General features: G+C 37.3%; 1 protein-coding gene across 7 annotated transcripts; it reads left to right on the top strand.

The window, feature by feature from the left end:
• On the top strand, positions 594–9,109 carry LOC18588393 (receptor-like serine/threonine-protein kinase ALE2). 7 transcript variants are annotated; one of them, XM_018127879.1, is made up of 20 exons: positions 594–1,325; positions 2,233–2,346; positions 2,421–2,735; positions 2,820–2,876; positions 2,972–3,028; positions 3,126–3,266; positions 3,357–3,497; positions 3,587–3,694; positions 3,817–3,894; positions 3,983–4,066; positions 4,228–4,356; positions 4,447–4,662; positions 4,757–4,828; positions 4,937–5,029; positions 5,127–5,234; positions 5,353–5,724; positions 5,812–6,108; positions 6,393–6,782; positions 6,893–7,136; positions 7,702–9,109. In XM_018127879.1, exons 1-20 carry the CDS (start codon positions 1,232–1,234, stop codon positions 8,390–8,392), a joined length of 3,801 nt encoding a protein of 1,266 aa, XP_017983368.1. In that variant the 5' UTR covers positions 594–1,231; the 3' UTR covers positions 8,393–9,109. The 7 variants fall into 7 exon arrangements, with proteins under 7 accessions (XP_017983368.1, XP_017983374.1, XP_017983369.1 ...); XM_018127885.1 differs by having other exon boundaries at positions 4,447–4,497; XM_018127880.1 differs by having other exon boundaries at positions 3,820–3,894.

Below are 10,756 nucleotides of genomic sequence, written 5' to 3' on the forward strand. Positions count from 1 at the left end.
CCAATACTACTATCATCAACTTTAAAGGAATAAGATCCACAAAGGAATCAAGAAAATGGAAAATTTTCTGATCCATATTTCAAAGATGGCTTAATTCATTTAGAGTTATGGACTTAGACCAAATTGCTAGGCATGAAAACGCCATGCAGTTGACAATTTTTTCTTCTTTCCTTTTGGTGGGTCCATTATCTTATCTAACAAAATTATAGCCTTTTAGATTTGTTTGAAGCTCTGAAAGGTCCTTAATGAGCAGCAACTAACATAAACTGTAAGCTGAATACATAAAACATATGGACACAAACACTGTTCCACAAGAGAGTTGTATTTGTATGAGTTGAGCAAGACCACAAATCAGAATATTCTAACGCTTATTTCTTGGTGGGACCTTAACTTTTGTCTTAAACGAAAGGATAAATCTTTTTCTAAGATCATCGAGAAATTAAGAAATTGGTTGATGTGTCAAAATAGAAATTGGCCACATGCTAAGTCTCACTTTCACTGGAGTCACTATCTCTTACTGGCCAACAAGATCAACTGAAAATCAGCAAGAAAAATGAGTTAGGAGTTAAGCAAAGCCAAACCCATTAAACAAATCCTTATGAATTCCAACACCAAAGTAAAAAAAGTTGGTTCAAACCCCATTAAAACACCACTTTAAGTCTAACTTCGCCCACTAAAATAACATTACTATTAATTTAAGTTTCTTTCTTCTCTCTCTCACAGGCACTCATCCACCAAACTGTCCAAATCTTTCTTTTTGATGCATATATTTTTTTCTTCTCTCTTAAAAAAGCGTCCGTCCGTTACTTAGCACTGTGACTCTGTGAGGTGTCTCTGTTTCTTGTTTCATTCAATTTATTGTTTTTTTTATGTGTCAGTTTTTTTTTGTGTTCAACAACTTATGTTAGCAAAAACGGTTCTGTCAAACATGGAAAGATCAGAACTTTGTGAAGTTGAGAACTTTGGTCTTGAGGAAGAAAAGATTGCTTTGCTTCTTTTTACCAAACCCAATTCTGGGTTGTCCCATCTACAGCCTAAAAAAACTAATCCTTGCTTGTTTTACACTGTTTGTGGGGGTCTTTGTTAATCTAACTGCCCTTTCCTTCTTGCTTCAAGTAACCTGTCTATCTCTTAATATCACTTAGTTCCATTTTTTTATTACTTTTTCTGGTGCTTAATTTTCTTCATCATCATCATTGAGGGAGCTTGTTTAGAGATTTTGTGAGATTTGATGCTTTATGGGATGGGGATGTTGATGCCACTGATTCTCCAGCTTGCCAGACTCTGCATCATTGGCTTTCCTTTAATTGTTCAGGAATCTTCAGGTACAATTCTATATCTTTCCAGCTCTCTTATTAGAAGTATGTGATTTGATTATACCAGTTGCTCAAAGTTATTGAATTTTACGTGTGTTCAGGGACTTCACTTAATTTCGTTTAAGTGAACAATCTTTTGATCACATTTAACCTTGCAAATGTTGTTTCTGTGACTGGTAATGCCGGGAAGTTTTTGCTTGTCAACTTGTGTGCTCAATTATGTTCTCAAAATTTTACTGAAAAACTGCTCTTTAGGGTAACATTAACTTATAGAGTTTAGATCCAATGAATTTGGATCCAGCACCTTCATGGATCCGTATATACTATCTTGTCATAGAAAAAAATCACAGTTTGCCTAGCCAGAGGCTTGAAGCATTGTACATCTCCACTCAGGCTAAGCTTTGGGTGCAACTAAAGAATGATTTTTTGTGGAGGTTTTATCTGAGAAATGCATTTTAATAGCATAATTACCAAGTAATGGTATTCCATGGATGCCTTACACATCCTTTCATACAGTTAAGGTATGTTTCTGGAAAAGAGTTTGACCTCTATTCCTGTATCTCAAAAAAGGCCTTTATTTGTTAGATATATTTTTCTGAGAAAGACAATGAACTTTGAATGCTGATGGTGTGGGGTATCTTTGAGCCATTGTTTGGTGAAATTAAACGTTCTTTTGACCTTATCATTTTTATAGATCATGGATCATAACTTATCTGATCTCACGAAGTAGGCTTCTCAGTCATGATTCTGTAATAAGTAAAAACAAAATATTGCCCCGATAAGTTTCAATTTGGTGTTTACCTAAGAGAATTGTAAATTTCTAACATACTTATCAATAATATAAATGACAAATGGGTGTAAGTTGTATGCCTTCTTTAAATTTATGCAGAATATTTCTTCTTTTGTCTTGTTTTAGGGCACAATGCATCCCCGTCTCCAGCAAAGTTTTTTATGTTTCCTCCTGCAGAAGGAATCCCTAGTGCTGTTGAACAAAGAAGCGATGCACCAAACACACTCTCTCAGCCAAATGGTAACTTCCATTTTCCATTATCAATTGTTCCTGTTCTTGAGATTTTTAGTCAAATTTCCGGCTTGACAATCCAGGTTCAGATTTGCATTCTCCTCCAGCATTACCACCTCTTATGTCTGCCTCAGTGCCTGAAACGACTGAAGGGCATGCACGTTCCTTTTCCCCGAGTAATTCAATGGAATTGCCACCATATAATACAGCTCCGCCTCCAGTTACCGTTGAAGAAGGTGTACCATCCTTGGCACCAAGTACTCCTGCGGTGTTGCCACCATTTGATACAGCTCCTCCACCTATGCTTGTTCAAGTACACACACCATCAAAGTCACCAACTGCTCTGCAGAAAAAGGAACCAATTATGAAGTCTCCTCCCTCAGTGCCAGATGCTCCAGGCACATGACTAAATTGATTTGCTTTCCTCAAGTTAATGTAAATTGACACTGGTTCTAATCCTGCTTTTTGGCTTCAATATGCAGCTCCAGTTGCATCACCCTCAAGGAATTTGCCTCAGAATTCACCAGCTATCCACCCATGTATGCTTGCTAATCAAAGAAATGCATCTAATAACTGGGTAAATTTAGAGTTGAGTATGGTTCTTATTAAAGGATGCACTTGTTCTAACTTGCAGTTCCATCAATAACACCAACACAGAATTCTCCAGAAAATTCACCAGTTGTCCATCAAAGTAAGCAAGATGCTCTGCAAAAGACATAAATTAAATAACTGAGTAGATTACAGATTGAGTCTGGTTCTAATACAGCTTGCTTTATTATAATCTGTAGCTCCATTTGCACCGCCATTGAGGAATCCAGCACAAAATTCCCCACCCACTCAATCCAGTAGGCGAAGTGCTTTCCCCCCAATTTCTAATCAAAGAAATTCATCAAGTAATAGGGCACCTGTTTTGGAGCCAACTGCTCCAGGTATATAATCAGCAATTTGAAGTGTCTTTTTCTGGATAAATTTAAAAACAAGTTTGGTTCTAATACTGCTGCTTTTGCTCTATTCTGTAGCTCCAGTTGCACCACCATTGAGGAATCCACCACAAAATTCCCCAGCCATTCACTTCAGTAAGCCACATGCCTTGCCCCCAAGTGCCAATCAAGGAAATTCATCAAATAAGACAGCACCTGTTATGGAGCCAATTGCTCCAGGTACATAATTTGTAGTTTGATGTGTAATTAGTGGATAGATTTAACACCAGGTTTGGTTATAATATTGCTGCTTTTACTGTTTTTTGTAGTTCCAGTCGCAACACCTTCGGGAAATTCACCACGAAATCAAACAGCCATTCACCCAAGGGGGCCTGCTTTAGCACCAAGTGTTCCTATTCCAGAGCCCACTGCTCCAGGTACATAATTCTTGGCTTGATATGTCATTTTTAGATCTTGAGGGGATGCTCTATTGGAACTTTTCTACCTTTTCTCATTCTACTTCCCCTTTACCATGCCATCCCTACACGAAACACAATAGCAGTTGCATCTCCCCCAAGGAAATTAGAAAGGACCACACCACCTGTCCACTCAATCATGCCACCGTCCATTTTACCAGGTAGGCCAAGTTACTTTGTGTTTTCTATGAAATTTCAATCAAAGAGACTGTTAAGAGTTGCTTATTTTGTTATATAACGCGGTGCCAGTTGTATCACCACCAGAAGAATCACCCCACATTTCACCAACCATCCACCCAAATGTGCCAGAAGGAACTCCATCTCAGTTACCAGGTTCTACTTAGGAGATTATATCAATTTTATTTTGGAAGTTGAACAGATGACTAATTTTCCGTGTCTATATGTTCTTCTCACTTTTTAATCATTATTGGATTTGATTGGTCTTGAGAGATTTATTCTAATCTCCTTGGTATTTTTGATTGCTTGCAATGCAGATCCTGATATCTCTCCTGTTTCAACTCCACCCTCGAGCATTAACTGGAAAAATGATGGAATACCAGTTGCGTCACCTAGGAATGAGATACACAAGCCAATGCCACCTTTGAGCCATACCCCAGAAAATGGTGTATATTGTGAATCTGCAAATATCAAGCTAATTGTTAATTTGATTATTACTAACAACGCCATTGAGTTGCTGAAGCTCTTATTTGCAGGTTCTTCCTCAGCCAAATCTCCTTTGGCACCCAAAGCTGTGAGGCACCCTGGTAATTCTCCTGTTTCATCTCTTGCTCCTTCAAATAAAGGGTATAACCCTCCTGCATTGTCACCTTCAATCTCGTTTCATAAGCATCAACATAAAAGAAATGGAAGAACCAGTCCTGCTCCTGCATCATCATACCTGATTTCACCTCCTCCTCTGAAACAGCAAGGTGTAATATCTTGTGCCAAAGACTTGTCTCAACCATACTAAAATTATATGGGCATATCACATTTCGTTAATGTTTCATTTCAATAATTATATAGGTCCAGTTATCTCTCCAGCATTTCTTCCTGGAAGAAGGCGAAGACACTATGCTCCTGCACCTCTTCATTCTGGTATCAATATAGCAAATGTTAAATTGATGCTTTCAGAACAGAGTCTGAGAAGTGATTTTAAATTGTCATTTTGATTTCTAACACCTTCCTACATCGCTGTTTATTCAGTTTCCCCATCCCATTCTGCTGTTCCTTCGTCAGCAGGCACTGTTTCTCCTGTTCCTTCACCATCTCCAATGACTGCATCTAGGCAGACCAAAAGTAAGAATAAAATGTTACTTAATATGCTAAGTATGTGTTTGTGATATATCTTCATTTTCTTTATTCTCTGCTTACTTATTCATGATCTTTTCCAAAGTGCCACTTAGCCCCCCAAAAGTTTCTCCTTCTGTGTCGCCATTGAGGAGTCCCAAGGTGCCACCTCCGCCACCAGTTATGTCATTTCCACCTCCACCTCCTAATGAAGGTTAAAGACTAGATTCTGTGCTTTACATTTTACGTTTTCTGGTATGTCTGCTTTAATTTTCATCTCCAAGTATGTTCTGTTGTACTAATGTGTAATATGTTGTTCATTATATATGTAGATTGTTCAACAACTATTTGCACAGAACCTTATACAAATACACCTCCTGGATCTCCTTGTGGCTGTGTCTTGCCAATGCAAGTTGGATTACGCCTGAGTGTTGCTCTCTATACTTTCTTCCCTTTGGTTTCTGAGCTGGCAACAGAAATTGCTGCTGGAGTTTTTATGAGACAAAGTCAAGTTCGCATTATTGGAGCTAATGCTGCTAGTGAGCAACCCGAGAAGACAGTTGTCCTTATAGACTTGGTACCGCTTGGTGAAAAATTTGATAACACCACAGCCTTTTTAACTTATCAGAGATTTTGGCATAAACAAGTTGCTATAAAAACTTCATTTTTTGGGGATTATGAAGTATTATATGTGCACTATCTTGGTATGTTCAAGCTCCTTTTTTGGCTTTTCCTTTTTTCTCTTTTGGCATATATCTTCTTGGAAATATGCAGTAATAGTGGATTTCTAGGTTTGCCTCCTTCTCCACCTTTGCCCCCTTCCGACATTGATATAATGGATGCTGGACCATATTCTGGTAATGACAACAATGCGAGGGCTATAAAGCCCCTTGGTGTTGATGTGCATGGAAAGCGGCATAAAAATGTGCTTAGTGGCGGCGTGATTGCTATAATTGTTCTGTCTGCTTTGGTGGCTATGGTGTTATGCTCTGCCATTGCATGGGTTTTGCTTTTCAGACGTACAAATCATGCTAGTCAACAAGCAGCAACTACACAGCCTCCGCAAACATCTCTTGCCAAACCATCAGGTTATATTTAGCTTAATATATTCTGGCCTTTCAGTTTTCTTAATCCATCAATTTACTGTAGGAAACAACAAGCATATCATCCGATACCTCAAACTTCTTATGAATAATAATTATCCATTTTCACATTGCTTCTGACATCTCTTGAGTTGTATTTGTCTGTAATCAGTTCAGTGGCAACATTTCACCTAACTTTAGACTGTATTTATAGGCAGAAAACTGCATCCATACAAAACTTTTCTTATTTTTACCCCAATTAAAGTGGAAAAAAATGTTGAAATTTTCAGGTTCTGCTGGGTCAATGGTTGGAAGCGGTCTAAGTTCCACATCACTGTCATTTGGCTCTAGCATTGTAGCTTATACAGGATCTGCAAAGACCTTCAGTACAAGTGATATAGAAAAAGCCACTAACAATTTTGATGCTTCAAGAATACTTGGGGAAGGTGGATTTGGTCGTGTTTATAGTGGTGTTCTTGAAGATGGAACTAAAGTGGCAGTCAAAGTTCTGAAGAGAGATGATCAGCAAGGTGGCAGGGAATTCTTGGCTGAGGTGGAGATGCTTAGCCGTCTTCACCACAGAAACTTGGTGAAGTTGATTGGTATATGCACAGAGGAGCGCAACCGCTGCTTGGTTTATGAACTCATTCCAAATGGCAGTGTTGAATCTCACTTGCATGGTAGTTAAGCTGTAATTTCTGTGGTTTATTCCTGGGTAAAATATTCAGCATTCCGAGTGATCAAATCCATAAAAAATGGTTATATTTGCCTCTACTGTGTTGTTTTTCAGGAGTTGACAAGGATTCTGCACCACTTGACTGGGATGCCCGGATAAAGATAGCCCTTGGTGCTGCTCGTGGGCTGGCTTATCTCCATGAAGATTCAAGCCCACGTGTCATCCACCGGGATTTTAAGTCAAGCAACATCTTGTTGGAGCATGATTTCACACCAAAAGTGTCTGACTTTGGTTTGGCTCGAACTGCCATGGACGAGGAAGGCAGGCACATATCAACACGTGTCATGGGAACTTTTGGGTATGAAACCTCCTTTGTTGGATTTAGTTTTGGCATATCCTTGTCATTGTGTGTGCCAACCTGGCCCGTTATGTGTGTTAGGCATGACCATCAGAACATAGAGTCTACACTTGATATGGATGTTGATGTTATACCTTGATTTATACATGCTAGCAGAAAGTAGCTTTTCTCTAGAAGAAATGGAAGCAACTCATTATTACCCTAAGGAGATGTATATTGTTTGAGGATATTTCATTTAACAAAGAAAGCACTTAGGAAATTGATTTATGTAGCAGGTTTTGTTTGATGATTCTAACTTGAAAATCCTTATTTCTTTAGCCATTTAAAAGGTTACAGTAAACATAAAATAAGGAAATACTTTCCAATTACTGGAGGTCAAGACTGTATTATCTTTCTCATGATCAATTGGTGTTGTGTTATGTAACTTACTTGCTTCTCTCTACAAATCTTTCAGTTCTTTTGATCCAAAAAAATAAAAAAAGAAGAAATCTTTTAGTTCTTGTATTGTTATTTTGTCAGTGCTATCTGTAATTTTGACATTTACTCCTGATGAATCATTGGCCAGGTATGTGGCTCCTGAGTATGCAATGACTGGCCATCTACTTGTGAAGAGTGATGTTTACAGCTATGGTGTAGTCCTTCTTGAGCTTCTGACGGGGAGAAAACCAGTAGATATGACACAGCCACCAGGTCAGGAGAATCTAGTTGCATGGGCTCGTCCTCTTCTCACAACCAAAGAAGGGTTAGAAACAATTATAGATCCATCGCTAAGTTCTGATGTTCCTTTTGATAGTGTGGCCAAAGTAGCAGCAATAGCTTCAATGTGTGTTCAACCTGAGGTATCACACCGACCTTTTATGGGTGAGGTTGTTCAGGCTTTAAAACTAGTAAGTAACGAATGCGATGAGGCAAAAGAAGTAGGTTCAAGATGTTCTAGTCAGGATGATTTGTCCATTGAACTGGATGCTAGGGTTAGTACTGGCTCAGGACAATTGGCTGATCCCTTGCAAAGCCATTATTTGATTCCTAACTATGACACTGGTCTTGATACTGAGAGAGGACTATCGGTGTCAGATTTGTTTAGTTCATCAGCAAGATTTGGAAGGCAATCATCTGGGTCATTTCGGAGGCACTGTAGCTCAGGTCCCCTGAGAACAGCAACGGGCAGTCGTTTCTGGCAAAAAGTGCAAAGATTGTCTAGGGGCAGCATCAGTGAACATGGTGTTATGATGAGGTTCTGGCCAGGGTCACATTGAAATATCCTTCTTCCATGCATGTACATCAGCTTGTCCTTCAATTTTTTTGGTACAGACAGCATTTCCTCTCTCCCCCATTCGAAACCTGGAAATAAACAAGGAAACTCCAAAGAAAGCAACATTGTGCAGCAAGATTCTTAATTCGGAACTTCTGATGGTTGTTACAGCGAGTTTGTATCAACCTGAATAAGCGTCGGATTGGCAACTGGAGGAGCTGTCAACATGCAGCTGCACTATAAGCATAAAATGAATTGTTCTTTTGCCTTTTATGATGGAAGGCTTTCTTGATCTACACCCCGAATTGCATTGTTGCGGTTGAGTATTCATAATAAGATGGGGCAAATTTTCCATTTTGAGGCTCAGAATTATTCTGAATTCATTTTGATCCTCTCTTCATGAAAGGAAAGAGGAGTACTCTTTGTACTCCCCAAGAGCGCGCCCCCCACCCCCAACCAACACCTTTTTGTTCTGTGAATTCCCATGTCACTCAAATGTATAGAACCTTTTTTTTTTTCTTTGTATCATGAAATGCATCTGTTTCTTAATGTCAAATCTGTAGAATTCTAAAGAAATTGATATCTTCTGTTTTGCAAACGTAGGTTTATAGGACTATATGGCATAAGCATGTACATTTGAGGGGTACAAAGACTTAATAGGATGAGGCCTACTTTAGTTCTATGATTCATGAATGAAGCAGACTTGCCACTATTCTGGATATTGAGCTCTCTTTTGATTGGATTCTTCTAATTTTAGACGTTAATTTTTGTAAGACTATATATATAATCCAACCAAATAAGTCCTTGTGATATATCAAAGAAACTTTTAACATATATCTATAAAAGGGGTTCTTGTGATAAGGAGAGGAAGCGTTGCAAACAAGTAAAATGATGTGTTAGAGGCAGTAAAGAGGAAGATTGAAGCAGTTTCTAAAGTACTAAGTGTTGTGCCAGGTGGAAGACAATAAGAAAAGACTTAAAGAGACTTAGAGAGTACAAGATAATTAGAGAGAGAAGCTCTTAAGTTGAGAATGTGTTAGCTTGGAGAGGGAGAGAAGAGTCTTTCCAAATGAATTGTGAGGCTCTATATATAGTGCTAAAAGTGACGGTTACATAAAAATAGACTTTAATGCGTCTAATGAATGACATTATTATGAAGAATATTAATATAAGTAACCGTTACTGTAATTGGATGTAGTAAGACTTATTATCAAGTAAAGGTAATAGAAAAAAGGTGTACAATAATAGGTACAAGAGAAGAAGCTGTACGAGAATAGTTACAAGAGAATAAGCTGTACATGAATAAGTAAACGAGAATAAGGTAAGAGGGTGAAACACTTGTACTTCAAGAAAGGGTTAAGAGGAAGACCTCTTAATTACCTCCATATCTGAGCCACCAAGCCAAACTCTCTAGAACATCCCAAAATGAAAGTAACCCATAAACCCTGTCACTTATTCCGAGTTGCTTTCACTGTCATCCAAGTGAAGTAGTTATTCTATTCGAAGTAGTTGTTTTACTTGCATTAATTGTTTCATATGGAGTAGTGTTCTATTTATTCTAGTTATTCTGCTTTAAGTAGCACTTCACTTGTTCTAGTTGTTCTGCGTGAAATAACGCTTCATTTGTTCTACTTATTCTACGTGAAGTAGCACTTCACTTGTTTTACTTATTCTACGTGAAGTAGCACTTCACTTGTTCTGGTTGTTCTCTATACAGCATTATATTGTAACGTAATTCTTTAGAGTAACAGTATTAATCAAAATCTAGTATCTACATTTTGCTCCCTGCATAAGAATTTATTGTTAAAAATAATTCTTATGTATTAATTTAAAGTAAATTTTTTTTTGTACTATAACGTATTATACTATATCATTTTGAGCAGTAATGCTTTGGGCAGTATTGTTTTAGACAGTAACACCTTAGCCAGTAATACTTTAGGTAGTAACATGTTACTATCTTGTGTAAGGTGTAATACTATTTTTTTTTTTGTAATGTCAATATCTTTTGTGATATTTGATTGATTATGCAATAATATTTAATGTCTTTCGTAATATTTGATTGCATTTTTTTTAATTTCAATATCTTTTGTAATATTTTATTGATTATGTAATAATATTTAATATCTTTTTCATAAAAAACCTTGATTCTATTTTTAATATTTTATTGATTATGTAATAATATTTAATATCTTTTTCATAAAAACCTTGATTCTACGTGGCTTATAAATATCAACTTACTGTGAACAATTTTCTTCATTTATATTCAAAATAAAGCAAAACAAATTTTAGAGTAAAGTCGATTCTTTTGTAAATCTTTTCAAGTAAATAAATGTTTCTTCTTCTTGTAATTTTTTTTTAATTTTTGGTT

Source organism: Theobroma cacao, chromosome 9, assembly GCF_000208745.1.
Source record: "Theobroma cacao cultivar B97-61/B2 chromosome 9, Criollo_cocoa_genome_V2, whole genome shotgun sequence".
NCBI lineage: Eukaryota > Viridiplantae > Streptophyta > Magnoliopsida > Malvales > Malvaceae > Theobroma > Theobroma cacao.